The sequence below is a fragment of the Panthera leo genome, chromosome D2 (assembly GCF_018350215.1).
Source record: "Panthera leo isolate Ple1 chromosome D2, P.leo_Ple1_pat1.1, whole genome shotgun sequence".
In the NCBI taxonomy this organism is placed as follows: domain Eukaryota; kingdom Metazoa; phylum Chordata; class Mammalia; order Carnivora; family Felidae; genus Panthera; species Panthera leo.
The window spans coordinates 86,251,097-86,277,478 of NC_056689.1; the positions used below are offsets into that span (position 1 = coordinate 86,251,097).

General features: G+C 65.3%; 1 protein-coding gene across 3 annotated transcripts; it reads left to right on the forward strand.

Moving 5' to 3' along the window:
• The first annotated feature begins 923 nt into the window (after positions 1-923).
• Positions 924-25,760, forward strand: PWWP2B (PWWP domain containing 2B). 3 transcript variants are annotated; one of them, XR_006194533.1, is made up of 4 exons: positions 924-1,064; positions 10,054-11,648; positions 25,104-25,273; positions 25,351-25,760. XR_006194533.1 is itself a non-coding variant. In XM_042908538.1 (3 exons), the coding sequence occupies exons 1-2, from the start codon at positions 940-942 to the stop codon at positions 11,633-11,635; spliced, it is 1,707 nt and encodes a 568-aa protein (XP_042764472.1). In that variant the 5' UTR covers positions 924-939; the 3' UTR covers positions 11,636-11,648; positions 25,104-25,760. The 3 variants fall into 3 exon arrangements, 2 of the variants coding, with proteins under 2 accessions (XP_042764472.1, XP_042764473.1); XM_042908538.1 differs by having other exon boundaries at positions 25,104-25,760; XM_042908539.1 differs by having other exon boundaries at positions 10,054-11,348; positions 25,104-25,760.
• The last annotated feature ends 622 nt before the right edge of the window (positions 25,761-26,382 follow it).

The window sequence follows — 26,382 nt, forward strand, 5'->3', positions numbered from 1 at the left end:
GCGCGCGGGAGCAGGGTTCCGGAAGGGGTCCCGGCGGGGCCCGCGCCCGCTCGGCGCCTGCACCTCCAATTAGCCCAGCCCTCCAGCTGCGCGCGTGGGGGAGCCCCGCTGTCACTCGGGGAAGGCGGTCCTTTCCGCTGTGGACGCCGCACGGGGTCCCGGGCCCTCTGGGCGCAGCGGGGTCGCACGCACCCCGCAGATTCCCCGGCGACCCGGGGGCGCGCGGCCGAGACCTGAGGACGGCCCACCCTCCCCAACGCCGTTGCGGGCCACCCCCAGGCGCACAGGCAGCCCCGAGCCGAGCGCGCGCCCTCCGGTCACCCGCGGAGGCGCCGAGCGCACGAGGCTCGCCAAGTGCCCCCTCCGCGGCGAGGACTCGAGTGGGCCGCAGCTGGGCGCCCGCGTCTCCTCGGCCCGGCCCGACCGGCTTCCTGCTCGCGTCGCCCGGACTTCCTCCCCGCAGTGCCGGGTGGCCACCCGGTGCCAGACCGGAGGCGGGGGGAGGGCGGGGGAAGGCGGGGGCCGGGCCGGGCCGGCGCGGGGGCGGGGGGCGGGGAGCGGCCCCGGGGCAGGGGTCCTGAGCTCCGGCCCGCACGTCCTCTGGGCGGGCGCTCGCGGCCGCGGGCCCCAGCGGAGGGCGCAGCCGGCCCTGCCCCGTCCCGGGGGTCCCGCAATGCGCTTCCTCGCCGGCTCCCAGGCGCCCGGCCCCGGCTCCCCCCCACCCACCCCCCGCGCCCCGTCGGCGGGCGGGGGGTGCCCCGCGCGCCCCACCCCCCGCCGCCCCGGCCCGCTCGCGGTGGCCGCCCCGAGCGGAGCTTTGTGACGTCAGGCGGCCGGCGGGCGGCGTCACGCGCGGGCTGACCCGGCGGCGGCGGCGGCGGCGGCGGCGGCGGCGGCGGGGCGGGGGCGGGGGCCGGGGCCGGGACGCGGCGCGGGAGCATGGAGCCTCGGGCCGGCTGCCGGCTGCCGGTGCGGGTGGAGCAGGTCGTCAACGGCGCGCTGCTGGTCACCGTGAGCTGCGGCGAGCGCAGCTTCGCCGGGATCCTGCTGGACTGCACGAAAAAGTGAGCGGGGGCGGGGGCGCCCCCCTCCCCCCACCCCCGGCGGCCGGCGCGGGGCGGGGTGGGGGTGGGGGCCCGGACCGGCTCCGGGGCGGGGCAGGCTCGGCGCCGGCGCCCGCTTTCGGTTTCCATCCCCCCACCCCCCACCCCCGGCCCGGGGCTTCGGGGCGCGCGAGCGCGGCCGCCCCTCGGGGGGCCCAGAGCGCCTCTCAAAGTCGTCGCGACTTGCGGGGCGGGAGCGGCGGTGGGCGCCCGGTGGGGGGGGTGGGGGGGGTGGCGGGGAGTCCCCGCGCCGCCGCCGCGTGCCGCCGGCTCCCGAACTCCGCACGTCTGCCATAATTAACGCACTTTTCTTTGTTCAGACGCACTGTTGAATTCGGCTGTTTTCAGAATTGTCGGTTGGGGGGCGGCGGGGGAGCGGGTTCAGATGCGCGCCTGCCCTGACCTGCCCTGCCCTGCCCTGCCAGTCGCTCACAAGTGGGGGCGTCCTGTCTATCTCCCTGGGTCCCCCCAGACTCCTAGGAGCGACTCGGGGCTGAGGCTTGGACTGATGGCAAGCAGTTGCGTCCAGCGGTGGGATTTAACCCACGCAGCGCGGCCTGGGGCGCAGGGGCCCCGGGCAGTGTGGGAGCGAGAAGGCGCCCGTGGAGGTGCTGAGCGGGGGCGGGGGGCGGGGGGCGGGGGGCGGTGGCCGCAGGAGCCCTGCTTTCCGGGGTGGAAGGGGGTCCCCGGGCAGGCCTGGGGGCACCTGAGACGCACCTGTGCGCCCGCTGCAGGGACTCGGAGGCAGGAAGAGTCTCCTGGATACAGTGTCACATGGCAGTGAGCTGTCGCGCAGATAAATGATTAGGCATTAATCAGGCACTAATGTCTTGGCGCTCCTGCTGGGCCTTATCTCCAAGCTGAGAGCAGTAAATGGCTCCCCTTGCGGAGGCCCAACTTTTTCCCTCCGTGGAGCCCAGACCTTGCAGTAGCGGGGACGTGGCAGGAAGACCATCACTCTTCAACAGTTACCCTGCTGGCATCATCTCTTTATTAGACGTGCCAGAAGCCATTTATGCACCGGTCATGTGATTTAACATATGGCCTCCCGGGTGACTGTCGCCCCGCTCCGCCCTGGCTACCACAGAGAGTGCTTGGCGGGACCCGGTGGGGGTGGGGGGCGAGGGCTGCAACATAGCCACCTGGAGGCTGCCAAGCCTGTACCTCCCTCCCCCCCCCCCCCCCCCCCGGGTGGCCAAGGTCTCCTGCCCCTGATGGCCATCACTTCCTCTCTCGGGCAGGACTGCCAGCTCGGTCCGTCCCTGCTCCCCTGTCTGTGCGGGGGCTGTACTCAGGCTTTGTCTGCACAGCCCTGCCTGGCCTTTCGTCCCTGGAGAGGGGCACTCGCAACAGAGGCGTCCCCCCCTCGTTTTCTGGGCTCCCCAGCTCAGCACAAGGGAGGCTGTGGGCCCCTCGGCTTGTGGGTGGCAATGTTTGCGAGATGGCAGCCTCACCCCCCTTCCTCTCTGCCTCCAACTGGGCTCCCCTCCCCGAGGCTGTGGCTAACCTGGTGTGGAGATCAACACCCCCGTCACTCCCCTCGCTACCCCCCTCCCCCGTAGAAGCCAGCAGGCTGTGCTGGGATCCCCAGTGTGGGAACTGGCAGCAGCACGCTGGTGGGCGTCAGCCCTGCCACGGCCACGTTCAGCTGTAACCAGAGTGGCCCAGAACCGAGGCCTCAGTGGGTGCAGCTCTTCTCAGCGCTGGCTCTTTCCGATCGGCATTGATCCCTCCTCCTTGTGGGGAATCCCGAGACCCCCTGCGGCCCCCCAGCGCCTCCAGCCCTCCGGGGCGTGGTCCCGAAACTGCCCACCCTCGTCTCCCCTCCTCTTGCCACTTCTGGTTTCACCCTGCCTTCCGCTCTCTGCCCGTGATGTTAAGGACTCAGCGCTCCTGTTTGCAGCCTGGTCATCAGGTGGGGTCTCTTGGCAGCCCCGGGTGGGGTGTTGTGGGCCGCGGTGTCTGGCCTTGGGCTGCCGTGTCCGTGGCACCGATCCGCCTTCCCTGGGGCCGGTTTCTCCTCCTCGGTGCCTGCTGCCCCTCCCCGACGTGTGACAGTGGCAGGGCCGGTCAGTGGAGGCCCCACCCTGGGTGGTGGCGCTGGCCGGCCGGGAACAACAGCTGGGACCTCCCTCCGATTGCACACAGCCGCCCACCTCTGGGAACCCGCGGGTCCCAGAGCAGTGGGGTCGTCCTAGGTCTGTCGAGGGCAGCGAGGCCGCAGCTGTCGGTGTGCCCGTGGTGCGCGGCCAGGCACGTGCCAGTGACTGTCATCGTCAGCAGCCTCCAGCGTCTGTGTGCGGGCCTGGGGTGGGAGGTGGGGGGCCGGGGGCCTGAGTCTCTTGCAGGGGTGGAGCAGTCCCAGAGGAGGGGTCCCTCGTGCAGCCCCCATTTCCCGTCCCAGAGCGGGGCCCATGAGCAGTGTCACTCTCCGGGCATTTGGGAGGCGGCATCCCCTCCCTTGGCCCTCTGAGAGGCAGATTCCCGTCCCCAAATGTGCACAGGAGGACGAGAGCTCACAGAGGCCCTCGAGATCTCAGCAGGTGTGTGGAGCTGCCGGGGCCGGTGCCCAGCTTCCTCCCACCCGAGCCTTGAACCTGCTGCCAGGTTGCTTTGTGCTCTGAAGGAAGGTCCTCCACTGCTGAGGGCCTGCCTTCTCGTGCCTTCACCTGCATTCATTGACTACCTACTGTGTGCCTGGGCTGAGTCCCAGGAAGACTGTGCGTGGACCCTCCAGCTTCCCTGTGAGGCTGTGCTTTCTCCTGGTGTAGTGAGGGTGCAGATGGCCCAGGCCTGCCCCAAGTCTTTGGGCTGGGGTGCCGGGCGGGTGTGGGCATTGTTTTGTGGGTGGTTTGGGGGTACCCCTGGGGTTGAGGTCCCCCAACCTGGGTGGCCCTGGCTGAGGCATGGCCCCAGGACAGCAGAGACCCGAGTGGTAAAGGAGAGGTCTCGAGAGTAACAGGAGCCCCGACGACCAGCTGCCCCATCGGGCCTGATGGCAAACCCCAGGTCCCCAGCCCTCATCCCCGAACTGGTGTTTTTCAAACTTCCCCAGTTGTGAGTCACCCAGGGCGCCATTACCGTGCAAGATTCCTGGGCCTTTGTGACCCACACCCCACCCTGGGAGGTTGGGACTCCAGCCAGTCAGGAATCCCAGCAGGCCTGTCCCCGGGCAGGAGAGCACCCCTGTTCCGTCCCAGGCATAGCCCCTGGTCCAGGAGGGAGGCTTGACCACTGGCGACCGGTCCTGGGATGGTTCACCGGGCAAACAACGATGGACACCTGGTCCGGGCCCTGCTGAGCACGTCCTCCTTGCCTTCAGGGGCCAGAAGGGCCAGGAGCAAGGTGCCCTGTGTGTCATGGGGTGGCAGGGTCTGCGGCTGGCAGGCAGCTGCACCCAGGGGACCTGGCCAGCGTGGAGGTGATGAGGGGGTGTGGACTGCGGGAGCCCTCAGATGGCTTAGATGAGGGTGTGGTCAGCTGAGCTCTACTGGGATGATGCTGGTGGTCTGGGACTCAGGGGGCCAGATGTGACAGCCTTGCCCCATGGCTTGTCCCCAAGACCCTGGGTCTACCCACGGGGGCAGGGCGGCCTCCCATGTAGACAAGGGGTCACTCTGGTGTCCAGGCTGTGACTTCCCCTGCCAACCTGTTTTTCACAAGTCCCTGAGCAGAAGTGGACCCGGAGGCCTCCACACCCTAGAGGCCTGGCAAGGCCACCCTACCTTCCCTGTGCCAGCCTGCTCCTGACCCTCCCTCGGGGCTAGGCCCTGCAACTCCCTGTGTGCAGGGCTGCAGAGGAGACAGACTGCTGCACGTGTCCTAAACCAACGTGTAGAGTCGTGGGGGGAGGGGGGAGGGAGGTGGGGGGCAGGAGCCTGGCCGCAGGGTGGGCCTCACCATCGGGACTCAGGCCTGTCCTGGGGCTGCAGGCTCCTCGGATGGACCCCTGGGGTGTTTCTGTTCCAGAAGCCACGTTTTCTCACCTCTCTACTGGACACCAGGGTAGCCTCTCCCTGTGCGAGGTTGAGGAAGGAAAGGCCAGGGCAAACGTGGACCTGGCTGGGGTCGGAGGCCACTGTCAGGTTCCACAGATGCTTGGATCCCGAGTCGGTAGAGCGGAGAGGCCGCAGGGGAGGCCGGGAGCTCTGGCAGGCGGCCGGGCCGTCTCCTCCTGGCCACGGGCCAGCTCGGGCCCGGCTGCTCTGGGGGTTTGCTGAGCTGGTTGCATGGGTGAGACCTCAGGGAGGGCGGGTGAGCCGAGGCCCGGCCGCTGGTGTTTTGCCAAGGACTGCAGGCTAGGCTGCTTCTCTCTGGGCCCGGTGTCCATGCCAGATGGCCGTGCCTTCGTCTCGGCAGAGTGGGGACACTCGGGGGAAAAACTGCTTTGCTTTTGGGTCTCACCCCCATCAGAGTCTCCTGGGCTCCTCACCTCGGTGTCCCCCACCTTTCCTTTGCCCTTCCCCCAACTCCCCGAGGACGCTGTGCTGAGGTTTCGTTTGGGGGTCCCCAGTTTCCTGCATGGAGACCTTGGTCAGTCCGGCCCTCCAGGCCCCAGCTCTGCACTGTGAGTCACCCCAGTCCCAGGGCCCCTCCTCACACACATCTACCCCATCCTTGGGTAGGCAACCGGTAGGTCCAGCAAGGACAGTAAAGGGCGGGACAGCGGGGCTCCCAGCCCTCTCGCCTGCTGAGGCCCTGCGGTGCCACCTGGGGGGGCACTGCCAGGCTGGCCGGGGCCACCAACCCTGGGCACGTGCCAATGTCAGCACAGCCTGGCCTCACCGAGGGGCTGGGCCCCGTAGGCAAACCACAGGCTGTGGTGTTGCCACGCCTCGTGCCCTCTGGTCCAGTTGAGGTCACCCCGCTGGAGACAGGGTGCTGAGATCCTTCGAGAACGGCTTGTGTCTCTGTACTTGGAGGCAGTGGAGCTGAGACGTGAGCCCAGACCGCTACTGTCACCAGACCCGCCAGGTGCCCTGGCCTCCCTCAGCCGCCTCGCCATCGGCGAATCGGGCAGGGGGACGCTGTGTACCTCGCGGGGCTTGGTGCCCAGGCTCCTGCTGCCCAGGGAGCGAGCCCCTCACTGGCTGCTGTTTACCCTCCGGCAGCTGTGGGTGTGGCCGAGGCTGGAAGGAAGCAGCCGCCTGCGGAGTCACGGGGCCGCGGGGTCAGCCGGCCCGAGTGCCGATCCACAAGGCCGCAGCTGACATCTGGGAGCCCGCCGCACCCCCGAGGCTGTGGCCCCCACGCAGGGCAGGTGCAGGCGTGTTGCCTGGGCTCTGGGTCCTCTGTGAAGCTGTGTCTGACCTCCCAGGGCAGGGAGGGGTCACTCAGGAGCCATAGAGCACGTGCACCGGTCTCTGTGACTGTCGTAAACACGCAGGGACTTCTGAGGGGTGTGTCATAAACGGTGAGGGGGGGAAACCTCCCTGGAGCACAGCTTCGGGGCCTCGGGGGTAGGGCGACAACCCCCTCTCCGCCCCAGCTGTCCCCAGCCTGTCCCCCTGACGGGGGGGAGGTGGCCAAAGGCGCTGTCAGCCCACAGGGTCCTGCAGAGGAGGCTTCTAGAGGGAAGACGGGTTCCGGGTGAGGGAAAGGACCTGCCCCGGGGGGTTGCTCTTGGGGTGCCCCGGACCCCGGCTGGCAGGAGGGGTTCTGCACCCCCACAGGCAGGCTGGTAGGGGCACAGGCGTGGGACAGGGTGGGGCAGAGGGAAGGAGAGCCTGGGGGGGTATGGGCTGGTTCCGAGTGGGGTGAAGGCAGAGAAGCTTGGGAGGGGAGTGGGGAATGTGGATGAATCCCCATGGTCTGGTCACGGTCTGAGTGCCTGTAAAGGGGGGCAGGAAGTGGGCTTTGGGGGGGCCTTGGGAACAACACTCCAGGTCCCAGGGGTGTGGATCCTGTCTGCTGTGTGGCCTCTCCTGGTCTGTGGGACCCCTTGGTCTGTAGATGTGCCTACAGGTTTCCCTCTCAGGTTCTGGAACCTTCACTGTGGCCCTTATTTCGTGCCCACAGGTGGCAGTTGGGTGCCCACTCAGCATAGGGGCTGGTCTCCCCGGTGACCTCCTGGCCATCCTGGAGTTCCCACTGGGGCTAAGGCTGTCCCTTGAGGGGCCCCTGGGGACTTTTTGCGTGTCTTGATGTCATCGTCTGTCAGGTCACCACGGCTGCGGGGGGTGGGGACCTCCTGCCTTCCCCGTTCTCCTTGCCAACACCCCCTTCGTTTGAGGCCTCTACATGGGCGCCATGGGTTCCATGGAGGGGATCCCAGCACCCCTAACAGCAAGAGGCAGTGAGCACGCTGGCCCAGAAGCTCAGGGTGAATGTGTGTGCACGTGTGTGTGTGTGCGTGTGCGTGTGTGTGTGTGTGTCTTGGTGTGAGTACATGTGTTTAGCGCTCAGAGTTTCTGCTTTGTTCTGAATGTTCTATGTTCTATGAGGCTTATTGAAAGGAAAGAACCAGGTGCTGATTCCGGTGTGGGGTCCAGTCCCCACTCCGATGCCTGAGGACTCAGGGTGAGGTTTGGCCTGCTGGCCACGACTGTGGGTGGGGTGGGGGCAGCTTTGGGCCGGGCCTTGTCTCCCACACCTGGACCCCAGCAGACTTCCCCGAGAGGGCTGCACAGTAGCTATTCTGGGCCTGGCGCCTGTCCTCTGTCCTGGCTACTCAGCAGTGGGGGGGTGGGGAGCGGGGAGCAGGAAGGCAGCCAAGGGTAGTCCGAGCACCAGCACGAGCACGCGTGGCTGGGCGTCAGTAAACCCTGACTTACAGAAACCGGAGGTGGCTCTTGGGGCTGTGAGGTCCGTGTGCCCGGTGCCGGGGTGCGGAACCCTTTTTCCCGGTGGGGACACGACCCCGGGGCCCCCCGTTCCCCGGGAGTCCCGGCCCATCCTAGCGTGCGAGTCCTCTAGTGCAGGAGACCAGCACTGGGGAGCAGACTCTGGTATCGCTGTTGGTCAGCAGGGATGCGTGGCCTGTGGCTGCAGGGGCCGCAGCACATGTGGTCCAGGGGGATGGCCTGGCCGTCCCGGGCCACTGGGCACACGAAGAGCCACACGCCCAGCAGAGGACGGAGATGGGTGGCGGGGCTCACCGTGGCCGCTCCCCCCTCCCCCAGGGCAGAATCCCACCTCGGAGGGAGCCGGGTGCCCCCCTGCGGCCCGTGGCTGGCTGCTCCCCCCCAGGCTGGCCTTACGGCTCCCCCCACCGCTCTCCCTGGCTCACAGTTACAGGTTACAGCTCGGCTGTCTGGCCACACAGAGGGCAGGAGCAGTCTCCCTGGGGCCCGTGGCCACGGTCCTGTGTCTATGGACTCCCTGGTCATGGGGAGACGAATGTGAACCCCCTGCCCCCACACGCGAAGACTTTAGTGTCAGGGGATGGCCGCACGTAGACAGGAGCTTGATAAGAAAGGAAAACCGTGGTTTCCGGGCTTTTACCACGACCTTGCACAAAAACGGGGCAGTGTTCACACGGTGGGTGTGCCGCCATATTGTTAACTCATCGACCTCGAGACCGAGGACCTTGGGGAGGCGATGTCCCCGCGGGCCACTGCGCCTGGGCCAGTCCCGCAGCCCTCTGCGGCCGGCTCCCGTGTGGCCTGTGCCCGCTCCCGGCCGGTCCGCGGCACTCGGGGGCCAAGCTGGAGGCGGTGATGTCCCGCGCGGTGGGCCCTCTTAGCTGGCCTCGATTCTTCTGGAGAACAGCAAGTGGAGAAACCATCTGGAAATAGAAAAGGCAGACCGTTCATTTGTCGCTTCTACTTCGGTTAGGTTCGTAGTGGACGGTGAGCACAGAAGTGCCGTGTTTCCCTTAACTTGGCGGAAGAAGTCTGCTTTTGTGCGTAAAAAGTAACAGGTTTTGGCCAAAGGGCCTCGCAGGTGACATCACATTTGTTTAGAAGTTACGCATACCTACGCGGCCTTGTTTTTCACTGTTTGGAACAGTGAGTGTTTTCTTGCTACCCCGGGCGTCGCTGGCGAGTTAGTACGGCCTCCCGACATCCCCGGCACGGGGTCCGGGGGGACGGAGCACTGACCACAACTTTCAACAACGAAACGCCCCAAGGTGCCCAGACGTCTGAATGGAGGCTGCCTGGCCCGACGCTTCCCGGGGAGAGGGCAGGACTGTGGCTGCGGAGCCCTGTGGGTGCCGCTGTGCCATTGGCCTTGGCCGTGCGTCCTCGTGGGAGGGGTCCTCCTGCCCTCTCGTGTTCCCTTCCCATGGGTCTCGTGGCCCTGTCGACACTGCCTGGCCCACTCTCCTTGCTGGAGCTGGAGGGCCTGTGGGAGGGCCTGGGGGTGCCCGGCAGGAGGGGTGGTCCTTCCAGGCTACGGTGGCCAGGGGTGGTGTGGGTGTCACCCTCACCCGAGGGCCGTGGAGACAGCTGAGACCGACTCAGCATTTGGGAGGGAGCCATCTCACTCCCAGACCCAAAGCTCTGGTTCGGTGGCTGACTTCTGTCCCCTCTGGGCCGTGGAGGCCATTGCTGCCCCCACACACGGCCGGCGCCTGGGACCCGGCTCCTATGGGCTGCCCTGAGCCCTGTAGGGAGCATGCTTGGGGTCTTCCCTTGGGAGGAGGGAGAAGGTGGACAAGGCCCGTGAAGAGCAGCCGGCCTGCTCAGGCCATGTCACAGAACCAGAGACCCTGTTCTCAGGCTCCCAGGGCCCCCATGCCTACACCGGGGCCCTGGGAAGTCTCCATCTGCCCGAATTCCCCTTGTTACCGTGAACCAAGGTGTGGACGTCGGGCCCTGAGGACCCGAGAGCTGTGGCCGCCGTGCTGGTCACGAGACTTGGTGGAGCACGTGCCTCCCCTGAAATGTCCCACGTGGTGGACACGTGGGGGCGTGTGCCTCCCCAGGTGCTCCGGGCCCCACGGGCCGGGGCCAGGTGCAGCGGTGTCCTCCCGTCCTGACTCTCCCCTCTGTCTCCCCTCTGCCAGGTCCGGCCTGTTTGGCCTGCCCCTGTCGGCCCCGCTGCCTCAGCCCGAGGGCCCCCCAGTCAACGGCTGCCACGGCCCGGCCCCCGCGGAGCAGGACGGAGAGGCAATGCAGCTGGGGACAGTCCCTCCACCGCCTCCCGACGGGGACCAGCCCCCCGAGACCGCAGACCCCAAGCCACCGCTCGTGCCCCCGTTCCCACCGTATTTCGAAGGCGCCCCCTTCCCTCCCCCGCTCTGGCTAAGAAGCACCTACCGGCAGTGGGTGCCGCAGCCGCCCCCCCGGACCATCAAGAGGACACGCCGGCGTCTGTCCCGCAACCGTGACCCGGGTCGGCTGGCCCTGAGCCCCATCCGCCTGCGGCCGCGCCAAGTACTCTGTGAGAAGTGCAAGAGCACGCTGAGCCCCCCCGAGGCCAGCCCCGGCCCCCCGGGTGCCCCGAGGCCGCGCAGGAGGGTGGGCAGCGGCCCTGGCTTTGACAGCGAGCCCCGCAAGCCGGAGGACCCGGCCGGCGGTGGCGACCCCGCGGCCGCCACGAGGAGGAGCAAGAGGGAGAAGCGAGAGGAGGACAAGGCCCGGGTGCCACGGAGCCCGGCCATCAAGATCTCCTACAGCACGCCCCAGGGCACGGGCGAGGTCGTGGAGATCCCCTCCCGCGTGCACGGGTCCCTCGAGCCCTTCTGCCCCTCCCAGGCCCTGCACGGTGGCGGCCAGGACCCCAGCGGGCCCAGCGCCTCCATCCCCAAGCTGAAGCTGACGCGCCCCGGGCCCCCTGGCGCCGGCCTGCCGCCCCCCAAGATCCGCCTGAAGCCCCACCGCCCGGGGGCCGGGGAGCGGGAGCCCGTCTACAGAGCCGAGCTGGTGGAGGCGCTCAACGGCCACGGGCGAGGCCCCCGGGCCAGCTCACCCTCTCTCCTGGGCCACGGCTCCGCGGGCCGTGGGCCGGCGGACTCGTCTTCCGGAAGTTCTGGCGAGGATGATGACTTCAAGCGGTGTCCCCAGGGTAAACCCCAGCAGGACGGCCTGGCGTTCCTCGCCGCCTGCCCTAGGAGGGGGACGGACTGTGCCGGTGAATCTGTGTGGAGCAGCGACAGCCTGGACGAGTCCAAATCGTGCAGCTCAGAAGTGCCGTCACCGGACACGTGTGACCTGTCCGGCGACGGTACGTCTGTGAGGTCCTCGTCCGGGGCCGCGAGGCAGACGGTCCCGCCCCTGACAGTCAGGCTGCACACACAGAGCGTCTCCAAGTGCGTGACTGAGGACGGAAGGACCGTGGCCGTAGGGGACATCGTGTGGGGTAAGATTCATGGTTTTCCTTGGTGGCCAGCGCGTGTCCTTGACATCAGTCTTAGCCAGAAGGAGGACGGGGAGCCTTCCTGGCAAGAAGCCAAAGTCTCGTGGTTTGGTTCTCCGACTACGTCATTCTTGTCTACTTCAAAACTCTCCCCTTTCTCTGAGTTTTTCAAACTGAGATTTAACCGTAAGAAGAAGGGGATGTACCGGAAAGCCATAACGGAGGCCGCCAATGCCGCGCAGCATGTGGCCCCGGAAATAAGGGAGGTCTTAACCCAGTTTGAGACGTAAGCCGCCCGACCAGGTGAGCGCGCAGGGCTGCTCCTGTGCCCCTCCCGCTGCTCTGCTGGGAAGCCTCCACCTCTGGCTGGCAGTTGGCAGAGAGGCCTGCTTAATGGCAGCGGCACCCTGCTTTGCGGTTCGCGGAAGAGAGGCTTTCCGAGTCGAGTCGTGGGGGATCGTCAGCCACCGTGCGGAGAACAGGGCTGGTTGGTGTTTTGCGGCCAGTTTTCCAAGGGCCGCGAAAGATCTCCGTCCCCTTTTATCTGCGTCCTGGAGAAGGCGCAGGTGTTGGGGGGGGAGCTTCCTCTTGGCCACTCACTCTGAGGGGTCCCTCCCTCTTCTCTCCCCACGCTGGGGCCGCAGCCCCTCCCTCCTGTCCCCAGTGGGTCCTGACTTGGCTGGCTGCCCTCAGATGCCACTCGCGTGGCCTTAGCCCCCACCCCCCATTCCCGCGGGCGCGTGGTTCCCGGACCTGTGTCGGTCAGGTGCTCCGGGGTCTGTCCCTGGGCCGGTGTCCTACCCTCTGTCTCCCCTCCGGGAGAACTCTATAGGGCCTCCCACCCCAGGTCTTAGAAGGAGACCCCATGGGCCTGGGGTGTCACCAGGCAGCTTGTGGGGTGGTCACCATGTGGGGTGTCAGGAAACGGCCGAGGGGCAGAGGCTGCCCGCCGTGAACTTCCCGGGGGGCCCAGGATGCAGGGAGGGGCTGGGTGTGTTCCCATCAGAGGGCGTCGGCTCTGGGGCCTGAGCAGCGGGGTGTGTCCAGCGGTCACTGGCCCCCGTGGTGGCCCCCCGGGGCCCACTCCCCTCCCTGTCCTTCCCCACGGCAGGAGGCGGGTCCCGTGCAGGCTGCCTGCATTGGACCCGAGGGCGTGTGGTGGGGCCCCCCTCTGGAGGTCAGGCCATGGCCCTCTTCGGGCCCCTTAGCCTAAGGCCCAGGCCCACAGAAGCAGAGAGAGGGGAGGCGGGTGTCAGAGGGGCACTCCTCCACCCCAGGGGGGCCTCTGCCTCAGTTTCTGTGACCTCTAGCTGACCTTGTCCGGTCTGGTCCACCTGCCTGTCTGCCTGTCTGGTGCCAGTTTCCCAGCTTGGGCCTTCGGGCCTCAGCTGGGCCGGCCGACGTGTGGTTGGGAAGGGGTTTGTGGGGCACCCGGCTTGGTCCCTCACTGCTGTGCCACGTGTCTGGGGGGGTCCTAGGATTGAGGAAGCAATGGTGAGGGGTGCACCTGGGCGGGGTCACAGCCAGGACTCCCGAAGCCTTGTCCCCACCCTTTCCTCCACCTGCTTCCTGCATCGAGCCTGGTCACCGTCTCTGAAAGACTCCCAGGGGTCCGGACACAAACCTGTCCTCCCCCGAAGTGGGCACAGCCCTGTGACCTCTGGGTCTTTGTGATGGGGCGTGGGCGCCCTGTGTGTCGGGGGGAGTCTGGAGAAAGGCCAGGTGCTCTGGGCATCTCCCCGCTCTGGGTGTGTCCTGTGGGCCCCGGGACCGTCTGCGCCCTCTGCTGCCCCCTTACCCGACCTCTCTGCTCACCAGGCCCCTCCTGCCCTTGGCCTGGTCTGGGGCCAGGGTGGAAGCTGGGCGCCTCCCCCACTCGCCGTGGGCCCGTGCTGTCAGCGAGGATGTGGTGAGCAGTCAGTCCTCGAAACCGACCTTCAGATCCTTGGTCACAGTGGGCAGTTCCTAGGGCCGTGAGCCTACCACGGGGGGGGGGGGGGGGGGGGGGGGGGGGGGGGGGTATGGGGGGGTGACAGTGTGGCCTGGCGGGCAGGGAGCCCCTGGCTGGGGTGGTTCAGGGCTGGCTCTGTTTACCAGGAAGCAGAGGGAAGAATCTTGCCAGACAGGTTTGCCTGCTGTAGGGGCCCCGTGCCCACAGCCCGGCCTCCTCCCCGCCCCCTTCCCCCTCCCTCCCGGCCTCCCTCTCCTCTCTGTGTTTCTCTCCCTCTCTCTGTTTCTGTCCCTGAGCATCTCTCTGTCTCTGTCCCTCTGGCTTCGGGGACTGTGCCCATGCTGTCCCCAGCGGTGCGTGGGGCTCTGGGAGCGAGGGATGCTGGATCTTGTCGGCACCAAAGCACAAAGTGGTCTTGCCCGAGTGACTCTTTAGTTTTGTTGGATGAGGATGGAAGGCTGCCGTGAGGTCCACGCCAGGCAGGAGGCTAATGGTGCTGGTGAGCGGGAGTCTCCCGTCCACAAGATTGCTTTCGAGTGTCAGTGGTGCTGTTTGGGCACCAGGCCCTCTGGCCTGCTCCTCCAGGGGGAAGCCGGGAACTGCCTTCGCCTCGCACGGGAGGGGCATGGTCGCTGGCACCTGGGCACGCCTGGGAGGAGGCCGGCGCGGTCCTGCCGCTGGGGCAGGGGTTGCTGGGGATGGTTGTCCTTCGGGCCACGTCCACCGGCTGCCGGGGCCCAGCCCGACTGGCCCTGCTACCACCCCCTGAGGCACTTGCCGAGAGCCCCTCGGCCCCGGGGGAGAATCTGTGCTGCTGACCAGTGCTGGTCAGGAGGAAAGCAGCACACACCGTGGCGGCAGCTCCCTCCCGGGGCCACCTGGTCCCGAGACTCCTCCGTCCCACTTTGCAGGGCGGCAGGAGGCTCGGCTGAGAGGGGGGTGTCCACAGGGACATTCTGGAGAAGCCCCGAGCCATCCTGGGACTCGGCGGCCAGGGCACCGGTGAGAGCCCAGCCCGGGGCGGGCTCCAGCGACAGGGCACAGTGGTCCTCAGCAGGCACTGACCTCCAGGGACAGACATGGGGCCACCTCGCAGGGCCCTGGCTGCTCGCTTGCTGCTCTGGCCCCGAAGGCTGGCATCTCTGAGCTTCATTTTCCTCCTCTGTCTCGGAGTGACCGTAGCACCTGCCACGTGGGTGCTGCCGGGTGGTGAGGGAAGGGTGCCCGGGGGGTCTGGTAATGACCTGTTGGCAGTCGCCTTTCTGGCCCCTCCCACGCCCCCTCCCCCAGGTTGCCACAGGCTGCATCCCTGGGGTGGGGACGGCGTTGTGCTCCTGGCTGGATGGGGCGGGTGTCCGCCTCCTGACTGTGAGGCTCCAGGGGCTCCACGGGTCACAGGGCGAGGCCTTTTGGGAGCTGACTGGTCAGGCCTGGCCTGCAGGCAGGCAGCGGTGCCTGACAGGTGAGGGTAACTGCTCCCGAGGGTGGCATCCCGCCCACGGAGGGCTGAGTGCCCCTCCAGATGGGGGTCAGAGGGTGCACAGCGTCAAGGAGGGCCTCCCTTGCGAGTCATGTTCCCCAGACTTGTGCGTAATCACGTGCAGGAAGGTGCTGAGAAGGGGCACGGGCCCCACAGCAGAGTGTCTGGTGAGGAAGCTGACCTGGACTAGGTATCCGGGGAGGCTGCCTGGAAGAGGCGACATATGACTGAGAACGAACGGTGAGCTAATCGTGAGCTACTAGGGCGAGTGCCTGTGGTGGTAGGAATCTTGCACTTTCCAGGGTGGGGCAGGAGGCACACAGCTTGGGGAGGCCAGCGCTGCAGCCTTGTCCTGAGAGCAGAGGGTGCCTTGGGGGCATGTTAGGCAGAGGGGTGAATGGCCCCATTCTGACTGGAAAGACCCCTGGCTGTGGGGTCAGGGGTGGGGAGGTGGACAGGAGGGGAGGGGACAGAGCAGGGAGCGGGGATCTGAGGCCGGAAGAGACCAGCCAGGGATGCTGGTTGTCGGCTCCCGGAACTTGGGGACCACGGTGGCCAGTGTCTGAGTGCCCGAGTCTCGGCTGGCAGGCCAGCACTCAGGGCAATGTTGGACCTGGGGTCGTGGATCCGTGGAATGATCTAGGCCCCACGGGACGGCTGCTGGAGGGGAGGAAGCTTTGGTGCAGCGGAGAGGCAGAGCAAGGTTACGGGGTGTGAGGCCTGGCGGGGGCCCAGAGATGGGGACTGGGCAGGGAGGTGGATGGCACAGATGGGACGGGGCCTCGTCCAGCCTGCTGGCCCCACACGGGGAGAGGGTCGACGGTCATTAGGAGCGTGCCCCGCGGGGCCCAGAGCTATGGGGACAGGAGACCTGGGTCCCGGGGGCCCTGAGAGCACCCTCTGTGCAGCACTCGGAGCCCAGGGACCCTACTGGGCAGAGCCGGGTGGGGGACGGGCTGTTGGCAGTGTTCCGCTGAGGCGTGGGCCAGGCTCTGCGGTACCTGCAGGGGGTGGGGTGGGGGGGGGGCAGAAGGCCGCGCGGGGTCCCTCCCTGCCTCTAGGGCCAGTGGGACACTCCCAGGCTGCATGTGAGCTGGAGGGGCCCCAGCGCGCCCCTTTCTGCCTGAGCCGCCAGAGTGTTGGAAGGCAGGGAGCTTTCCAAGGTCACAGAGCAGCCCCCTCGAGGGGCCAGGAACTGGGTTTCTGCTTCACTGAGCGAACGGCGTCCGGAGGGTTAGCTGCAGCCACTGTCCCGAACGACCACATGCGGGGCCACCGGAAAGAACAGAAATTTATTCTCCTGGCTCTGGAGGCCAGAACCCCAAACTGCAGGCGTCTGCAAGGCCCTTCTCCCTCCGGAGGCCCCAGGGGAGGATCCTTCCAGCTCCTGGGGGCTCCCAGAGTCCCTGGGCTTGTGACCGCACCGGTCACGTGGCCTCTCCCGCTCCTCAGTGTCGAGTCTCCCTCTGCCCCCCTCCTGCAAGGACCCCAGGGCGGCCGTGCGAGAAAGCCAGCGTTTCCTCATCAGAGCCCTTAATGTGGTCACACCGCAGCGCCTTCCCTGCAGAGGGTGACAGTCCCCTTCCAGGGGTGGGGCCTGAAGTCCTCGGGGCCCCAGTTGCCCAGTGTCCCCTCTCATCTGGTCAGCAGATGTTAGGGGCCTGTGTGTCCACTCAGCTTGGTTCCCCCAGCCTCGTCCTTGACAGGCCAGCTGGGCTCAGGGACGGGTCAGCGGGTGGTGAAGGGGACTGGAGCCTGACGGGGTTGTGTGGTGCTGTTCCGGAAGGATCCACCGCCCCCCCCCCCCCCCCCCCCCGGGAGGCTGTGCCTGTGGGCGGTGGGTCCTTCAGGCTGGAAGTCTGCGTACATGTGCTGTGTGCTGGGCCGGCTGGGGCAGAAGCATCCGGACCCCGTGTCCAGGGTTTCACTTTCCTTGTCTGTCGTGCCTTCGAGAGCAGGGTGCTTGAGCTGCGAGCCCCAAACCGACTTTTCTCTTTTCCCAGCTGTAAATAAAAAGGTGCTTCCGCGTCTGGAGATGGGCTTTCAGCTGACTTCCTGCACTGCTTTCAGGGAACTCAGGTTCTCCGCGAAGGTTATAATTATTTTGTTCCCGGAGGAAACTAAGGCCTGTAATTCTGAGAATTCTGAGCTTGCTGTGGGCGCGCAGGCCCTGTCCGACCTCCCCCCTGCCGGGGCCGTCCTCTCCGCTTCTTCCGCTTCTTCTGGGCAGTGCCCTGAGTGCAGGGTGGCCAGGCAGGGTGCAGGTAGGCGGGGCGGGAGCAGGGGCAAGGCTGTGCTGGGAGACTCACGTGTTTGCAGCAGGTACCTGGAGCAAAGGGGCTTCTCCTGACTTCGGGGAGGGGCTGCCTGTACCCCCAGGGAGAGCACGCATCGCCCTGCATGTCATTGCTTCCGTGCCCCTGCCCCCCCCCCCCACACCTGCTCTGAATATTCACCCCTGGCTCCACGCAGCTTCAGCACCCCTGGACCCGGCACCTGCCCTGGGGTCAGAGGTCCAGGGGTGCACGGGGAAGGGCCCACATTCTGCACACGTGTGCCGTGGGACTCGAGCAGCACCACCTCCACCAGGGCCCCATCTTCTTCAGAATCACTGTTCAGGTCTTTCCTTAGCAACCTTCAGTGACGCCCTGGGCATCCCGTAACCTTTGGATGCAGTCTTGCAGGACAGGTCGGCTCCCAGCACTCTGCAGAGTGCCCAGGGAACTGTCACAGCACACAACCTCGTGGGACATACTCACTCCCGTCAATCTGTGCAATGATTGCCCTTTTGGGGCTTCTGTCACTCCGTCCCCAAGGGCTATCCCGGCAGGTTAGCTCAGCGGCTCCCAAGCCGTGGCCATGCTTTGTACACAACCCAGGATTCCGGCTCGTTTCCCGCCCACACCTGGGGCTGGCCGTTCCCCAAGGGGTCCTGTGTCCTCTCGAGGGAGGGGCAGCTGGTGATCCCTCCCCCGTGGTTTCCAAGCAGACCTAGGAATTTCTTTAGAAGAGAAATCGACTTTGAAACTGATTTTTCTTTTCTTTTTCTTAAATTTTAATGTTTATTTATTTTTGAGAGAGAGAGAGACAGACAGACCATGAGTGGGGAAGGGACAGAGAGAGAGGGAGACACAGAGTCCACAGCAGGCTCCAGGCTCTGAGCTGTCAGCACAGAGCCCGACGCAGGGCTCGAACTCATGAACCGTGAGGTCGTGACCTGAGCTGAAGTTGGACACTTCGCCGACTGAGCCCCCCAGGCGCCCCACCACTGATTTTTCTAATCCAGAATTTTTACTTCTTGGTTGTTTGGTTTGCATTTCTGTTCTCTTATGCAGAAAATCTTGCTTGTTAATGAAATTCACATGGAGTTGACTTTTGAACAACGCGGGCTTGACCTGCACAGGTCCACTTGTACACGGACTTTTTTCCGATTAATACACAGCAGTGTGTGAATGTTTGTAAATGTAAAATTTTCTCTTCCTTCGGTTTTCTTAATATAACGTTTGCTTTCCTCTGGCCGGCTTTGTTGTAAGAATACAGCATATAATACATACAAAATATGTGTTAACTATGTTGCTGGCGAGGCTTCCAATTAACAATAGTTTTGGGGGGAGTCAAAGTTTCACATGGATTTTTGACTGTGCCGGGGTGCTCCCAATCCCTATTGAGGGGTCAACGGTATTAATTTTCTATGTAAAAGTTAATGTGTATGTACAATTAGTCAAATATTAAATATATGTAAAGCATATATTTGGCATGTAATTACCAGCTGTGTAATATATGTGGAATACTGCTACTGGGTGATCAGTGGGGATACTCCAAGGTTTCCTTAAGGATCTTAGTGTCCTTGGGGTGGGGGCTGTGTGTCAAGTTCCTCTTTCCAAGTCATCGAGACAGTTTCTTTCTCTGTGGTTGTTACGACCTACAGTTAGGGTTATTTATTTTATTTTACGTTCCATTTGTAGTTATTCCTGTGTGTTTTGTAATTACGTGCTCATGGACGTGACAAGGGTCCCACGTCAAATCGGTGCAACCAGTCCCATCTGGAGAGGTCTGGCTCCGCCCTGGCGCCCCCAGTGTTGGCTGATCTTCCTGAGTTTGCGACATAAGCGGGCACAGATATGGAGCCCCCTCTCCCCGCTTGGGCGTAAGCAGCGTCCACACCCCCCAGGTGCCCCACTGCACCTGCGACCCGCAGCAACCAGATGCTGGTGGCCGTGTGCAGAGACCATGTCCCCATCCTGGCAGAGTCCCTGGGCCCACCAGCACCCTTGCACCTTTCTAAGCCACGTCAAGATGGGGTGTGGGCGGGGGGTGTGAGCACGTAACCAGGCAGGAAGGTCCTTCAGGTCTCGGGGGATCCGAGACTATGACTGGACCCAGTAGTGGGGCTGCAGGTGTAGGGCAGACAGGCCCCCTGAGAACCCCTAGGTTCTCCCCATGCCCTGCCCCTGGCACCGTGTGGCAAAGCCACAGCGGCTGCCTCGCGCCGTGCCTGCTGGTCGTTCCCTCTTTCTCAAGGCTGTTGGTCCACGTCCCCCTCTTGGAGAAGCTCTCCCAGAGCCCCCTGTGCACAGCTGTGCCTGACAGGCCCCCAGCTCGGCATGGTCACCCTGCACCCTTATTTCCATCAGGGCCCCTTTGACAAGCCACCCCTCCATTCTGTGCTTCCCTGTGTGGGCTCCCCCTCAGGTAAGTAAGTTCTCGTGAGTTCAGACCCTCGCAGCAGGGGCCCGCGGCACCGGGGAACGGGGCTGTGGCACCCCATCCCACACCTGGGGACGCTGGCTCGCGGGAGGCAGCTGGGGTTCACCCCCAGCCGGGCCCTCCACTGCACAACCAGCACCCTTGGCCCCGTCTAGGCCTCGGGGAGAACTGGTTGCCTGATGTGCCCACCAGCCCACAGCACCCCGGGCAAGAGAAGGTGCTTCCCAGCTGGAGGGGTAGCTGGAGTGGGGGAAGCCGCCCGGGAAGAGGATCTGGGGCAGGTGGGCAGGTTGGCACCTGCCCCGGGGCATCTCTGGAATAAGAACCCTGAGCTGGAGGCTCCCACGTCCACGTGGACAGATCACGTGTAGCCCGGGCTCTCCTGGGGATTCTGGACACCTTGACCTCAGCCCCGGACCCCCCCCCCCCCCCCCCCCCCCCCCCCCCCCCCGGACAGAGAGGGAGTACTGGGAGCGGGGCGCCTGGGCCTCCGGACCAGAGGGTTTGGGCCACGCATCAACTGCCAAATATCCTGGGGAAACTCCTTCAAACCACAGTCGTGCAGCCCTCCATCCTGGAGGAGCCGGCATTTCTGATACCCGCATTCCTGGGGGGAGTCCACTTCCGGTGGGCGTGACTGACCCTGATTCTGAAGGCCTCCTGCCAGCGCGTCTGAATTTCCCAGAGGAAATAGCACTTCAGTGGCCTTGGGATCCCCACACCTGGGCCGGGGTCTCTGTGGTGCTGCAGGAACCATGGGGACCAAGCAGGTGGCTTCGGGCCCAGTTCTGTAGAGGAGGGTGCACGGGGGCCACAGCCAAGGCCACACAGGTCTCCGCAGGGTTGAGGGGGTGGCCGCGCTTGGCCAAGAGCCAAAGTCAAGTGGCAGAGCTCTGTGTGTGTGTGTGTGTGTGGCCCATGGAAGGCCGTGTGCTGTGGGGCTCTTGGGGCTGGAGCGGGGTCACAGACCCAGGATGTGAGCTTAGGTGGCCACTGTGTGGCAGGCACTTCTGAGGGACTGGGCCGTGGGGGGGGCGGGGGGGGGAGGGGTTGGTGGGGGTCTGCATGGGGGCGTTCTGCACACACCATCAGGACGGTGGACGTCCGCGATGCCCGGCCAGTGGCTGCCTCTCTTGCTTTGTTTTGTGACGCCTGGTGGTTCCCCCTTCTGCGTGTGGCTGCTGGCTGATGTCACTGTGTTCAGAAGGCTTGTGGTTTGGGGAGACGGGCCTTCTTAGTTCTGGTCTTACGTGTTGGGAGCAGCAGCTCTGGTCGCCGTCACGGGACATGGGACGCTGCCCAGCACCCGCCACGCTGCCCACCCTCCGCCCACACAGCCCAGGCCCTGTAGGGGGAGGGGAGCCCTCCTGGTCACCCCCATCTTCTCGACAAGCCCCAGCTGTGGACCCAGTCACTAGGGCACCAGCGACTCGGGCGGGCAGAGCGGCCTCGGCTGACCTTAACCATGGGGCCCGTGGTGGTGACCTCGGGGCCCCATGGGGGACACTCCTGATGGGGGACAAGCTCTTGGGAGGTCAGCCCGGACCAGTGAGGGGCAGACAGGGGGGAAGGGGGGAGGGGATGTCCGGGCACTTGCATGGTGGAGGTGGAGGCAGGGCCCTGCCCAGAGACCCCGGAGCCTGGGGTGGGGGTGAGGGGAGGCGGGGCAGCCGTGCTGGGCATTTGGGTGTCTTCCTGCCTAGGAAGCCCCTGGAAGAACAAACTTTTCTGTGCAGCTGTGGCCGCCAGCAGCAGCCAGTGTAGTGATCTCGCCTTTCCCATTGTTTCCCGCATTTTCCAGGGGGGCGGGTGAGAGGTACAGCAGGAGCTGGGGTGCTCTGGGGGGGTCCCCCAGAACATCCCTGCATGACAAGGGACAGGTTCTGGGCCTGTTGGGCTGGGAGGAAGGAAGTGACCCGGCAGGGGTCCCACGCATTCTGAGGGGGGTTTCCTGGCTGCTGGGTACAAGGAGGGTGCAGGGGGCTCCCCCTTCTTCCCCAGATTTCTCAAAACACCTGCTCTTCCCATGGAGCCCGGCCAAGCCGGAGCGGCGGTGGGTGAGGGCACTAGGACAGACCCGTGACCACCCTGCTTGTCTTGTCGGGAGGGGGCCTCCTTGAAGGCCCCGTGTGGTGCACGAGACAGAAAGGGGCGAAAGGGGCGGGCTGGCCGCCGCCTCTGGAGACTGTGGTGCGTTTTCCTAACGAGGATCAGGGCTGATGGATGTTTAACGACATCTCCAAAGGTCGTGCTGCTGACGGAGAGGGGCTTGGGCAGGTTTAATTATCTCCCGGGGTGGTGTGGTTCTCGCAGCGAAGTGTGCTTGCCTTTGATGTGAGCCCCCAAAGCATTCAAGGGAAAGGGGCGGCCCGTGCGCCGATTCCCGGGTGGTGCTGACCCCTCGGCCCCCAGCAGCTCCCGCTGTGACCGGCCGTGACCTCCCCGGAGCCCCCATGCCCCTCCTCACCGTGTCTGCTGGGCCACTCAGCAACCTGATCATGGAGGTGTGGCTGCCCAAACCCCTGTCCAGGGTGGGCTCTTGGTCCCCTGTGCGGACGCCTGCAGAGGAGCTCAGCCTGGGTGGTCACAGCTGCTTCCCGGGCAGGGACAGATGAAAAGGCAGAAAGAAAACGGTTCTGGGGGGAATGGGTTTGTGCAACAGGCCGAGATCTGGCCAGTGTTTCTTCCTAAGGGACTGTTCATCTCATTTGGGATCTGCGTGCTCAGCGGTGCAGGACCTGGGACCCCACCTCGTCTGCCCAGAGCGCGCAGCGGCTGTGGGGGGGCGGGCAGAGCCCCATCCAGCTCCCGCATCCATGGAGAGTGGCTGTCACCCTCGTCCAGCTTCCCTGAGACACCCCCCAGGCAGAGCTCACTGGGATCAGCACGCTTCCCGTGACACAGTGACTTTGAGTCATGTTCTTCTGAGAGACATTTTCTTGGGGACCCTGAGTCAGGGCCTCTCCCTGGCCAGGGAAGGGACTGCCACCCCAGGTCAGAAACCCCTGCCCCTTGAGTGTGTGTTGCTCAGGCCTCCTCCCTGACGGGCCAGGGAACTGTGGAGCCCTCTGGAGCAGCCTTCCCTGCAGGGAGTGTGGTCGGGGCCGGGGTTGGGTGTTCAGGCCTGGACTTGGGGGGACACTGTTTCCAGCAGAGGGCCTGGCATCTCGGGGCACCTCGCTCCTGGGGCTCAGCCTGACGTCTGTCCAGCTGCACTGTGGTGGGGTCTACGACCAGGGAGGCCTAGGGCCCCATGGGGTCCCCTTCTCAGGCCTTTTAGAGTCAGGGCTCCCCCTTGGGGACACCTCGATTCCAAGGGTCTGTCCTCCAGGACAGAGAGGGGGTAACTGTGGTTTGGAGTCACCCGGTCTGGGGTGCTTTGTTCTGGTCACCCTGGGATGTGGGTTTGCGTCCTGGCCTCGAGGCTTAGGTGAGTGACCTTGGACAGGGTCGGGAGCCTGAGCCCCTGTCTACGAGGCAGGGGTGGTGATGGTCCCTCAGCCCTAAGCACCAGGGCCGTGGTCATCTCCACCCTCACACCCCCCATCCCCTCTCTGCACCCACCGCCCCTCCTGCCCCCCGGGGGGCTGCTGGCCACCCCCGGAGCCCTGTGTCAGGGCCAACACGGGTCTGGTTTGCTGCAGCCACTGAGAGAGCTTCTCTGCCGGTCACCGGAATCCGGCCATTTTGGACAGAGGAGGAAGGGCCGTCCCCTGCCCCCCGCCCAGCCGGGCCACTCACGGGGGGGATTGTTGCTGTCAGCCCTTCTGCCCCAGGGTCTTTCCTGGGCCCCTCGGGAACCTGACGCCGGGTTGGGACCTGGATGGTCAGTGCGCCTGAGCCTCGGTGATGTCGCAGGGAGGGGCCACCAACCACGGACACCTGTCACAAGGGCAGCAGCCTTGTGTTGGAAGGTCTGGGAGGTCAGTGTCTTGTCCCCTCCACCCAGCCCCCGACCTGGGGCCAGCCGCGTCCTCCGGGGGGGTGGGGGGGTTTGCTTTGGGCTTAAGCTCTTCCCAGCCACCTGCTTGCACCACCTCTGTGCCCCTCGAGGGCACAGGTGGGTCCTGGGGCCTCCAGGCCAGCCCCCCAGGGCCGGTGTGGTGTGGACGGGGCTGACCTGGGCACACGTGTCCACACGCGCGTGCGCACACACACACACACAGTTATTTGGCTGAGTCCAGATTCAGTGCTGGTGTTAGACGTCGCAGCCCATCCGTGCAGATACCTGTGAGTAAATTTCATTTTTGTTCAGCTCTATTCTCTGCAGAGTTGAATTTGCCTCATTCTTTGGCTGCTTAGTTTTTATGTTCTTCTCACTTATTTGTCCCCAGCTAAGAGAGATCAAACCCTTCAGGGCCCTCAGACGGCGACGATCACTGTGTGATGTGTGAACAGGCTTTGCCACCACACACGGGCCTAACGTGTCGCGGCTTTGGTGTTTCTTAGGATTGTGTGTGCTCCTGGGCCGTGGCGCCCCTCCCCTGCCACGATACGTCGGGTGCCCTGAGCTGTGTGTCTGTCTCTGTTTCTCTGTCTGTCTTTCTCCCCCCACCCCTTTCTTTCTCTGTCTCTGTCTCTCTCTCTCTCTCTCCCCCTCCCCCCCCATCGTTCTCACACACACGCAGGGCCTCTCCGCGTGGCGGCCGAGCCTTCTCCCAGCGTGGCGGTCTCAGGGCAATCTGGGCCTTGTCGCGGCATCTCCATCTGGGGGTCTGAGGCAGGACCCCGGCAGCATCGCTTCCGCTTGTTTGGTCCGAGCGCATCGAGGGGGGGCGGGTGGGGGAGCCCGGCCCCTCCTGGTGGGAGAGCAGCCGTCTGCGCCCTGTGGGCTCTCCTGGCCGGGCCGGACTGTCTCCTGTCTGCTGGACGCCAGCTCCCCTCGCCCTCCAGGACCTCCTGTGACCGTGTGGCCCTGCAGACCTGTCACGTGTCCCTCCACCCCCTGACTAAAGTGCAGAGAACACGTTGCCCCCGGTCACCAGACTCGGGCCAGCTCCCTTCTGGCAGGCGTGGCTGCTGTCCCCGTGCGGGGCCGGGAGCCGGGGCTGAGGTGCCCGTCCATCCCTGCGGCCGGGCCTGCTCAGGGAGACCTGGGAAAGGTTTTCTTATTCAAGGGTCTGTCCCCTCAGCCCCAGGGGGCTCCCCCACACCAAGAGGGCGTGTCCCTCCAGAGGGTGTAGGTCACACATTCTGACGGTGACACACTGGGGTCCATCTGAGCTGTGAGCCCCAAGCCATGTGCACAACCATTTTAGCTCCCCAGTCCCCCTGGCCATGAGGGGCCAGAAGGATCTAGTGTCTCATGGGGAGCCCCGTGGTCTGGGCTCTTGAGCCGTCAAGTGTCCTGCACCTTTTTCTGGGAAATCCTGGGGCCCTGGGAGGTGAGATGGACACGAGTGGGACAGGGGCCACCCAGGAGGTTCAGCGGGCACAATGTGGCACCAGGGAGGCGTGATTCCTGGGGTGGTGAGGGCCAGTGGGAGCTGGGGGGTCCTTGCGGGTCCCTGGCGAGACAGAGCCTGAGCGGGTGCTCTGGACTGCTGGTCGGACCCCCAAGGGGCCTGTCCCCCAGCACTTGACCCCGAGGTAACCTCTTTCCCTCTCTGCTTCCCTCAAGGTCACCGACGGTGAGGGCGCGGCTGTTCTCCTGGAGCTTCTGACTTTGGGGGTGCCCTCCGCATCACCTGTTCCGTCTGAGGGGCCCCGTGTGCCTTCTGGCCAGCTGCCTGCAGAAATGCGCCAGGCCCACGGTGGCCAGCCTGCTGGGGGGTCCCCAGAGGGGAGCAGGTGTGTGTGGGGAGGAGGACAGCCCCCAGGAGCACCACGGCTCCTCCCCGCTGAACGTCTTTATTCCCCCGACTCAGGCTTTAGCTCCTGCGGTTTGTGAAGTTCCAGGAGCCCACGACGCCCTTCCTGCTGCTGCCTCGCCCACTGGGGCACCTAGCAGAGGCGAGGCCTGCCACCCCGCGTCCAGGTCCTGGGCCAGGCCCCCTCAGGCCCGCAGGCTTCCAGAAACCAGCTTGCACGTGTGGGGCGCTTCCTCCCCAAGCCCTCGGCGCGGGGTCTCTGTGCACTTGAGAACCCGGAACCTGCCCGGCCTCCCCCATGATCCTCCCAAAGCTGGGGGCCCGCGGGCGCCCTGGCGGTGAGGGCCTGGAGAGGGGAGCCACTCTGGGAATGCGGGAGACTTCCAAAGGAAAACAGCTTGGCCTGTTGTTTGTAGGAGCTGCTCCTGTCTCCTTTCTGTCACTTTAAAGACCAAAAAGAAAAAGAAAGAAACAGAAAACGAGTTCTGCTCCTTCTTTATTTAAGCACGAAAGAGAATGAAGGGAGGTCTGTGTCGAAGCCGCACCGGGCGCAGCGTTTCCGTGTGGTCCTGTGTGTCGCGTGCGGGTGGCCCCTGGAGGGACGCCCACCGTGTGTGAAGGTGGCAGCTTTGAGAAGCAGGTGGCCCGTGCCACATTCCCTCCCCGCCTGCCCTGGGCGTGTGGCTCGACCGGGCCTCCCTGCGGCTCCCCCAGGTGGGGCAGACAGGGTGGTTTTGTTCTCACTCCCTGCTGCCTCCTGGTTTCCCGGCTGGCTCTCCGGAGCCGAGGGACATCCCAGAAGGGACGGTGACTGCTCCGCCTGGTCCTGGTTTTACTGGGGAACGTTTTGAGGGCCCCACCAGGACTCTCGGGGCCAGGCTGGGGCGTGTGTGTGTGGGGGGGCACTTCAAGAGCCCCCCAGGACAGAAGAGCATGAGACTCCCCTCCCCCCTGGTTCCTGTGGTTCTGGGCTTGACTCTGGGGGGCAGAGGGTGCGGGACACAGCAGAGCCAGAACCTCACCAGAATAAACCCTCAGGAGGAGCTGTGCTGGCCCCCAGGGTCCACAGCTGGAAGACTCGCCAGTCCG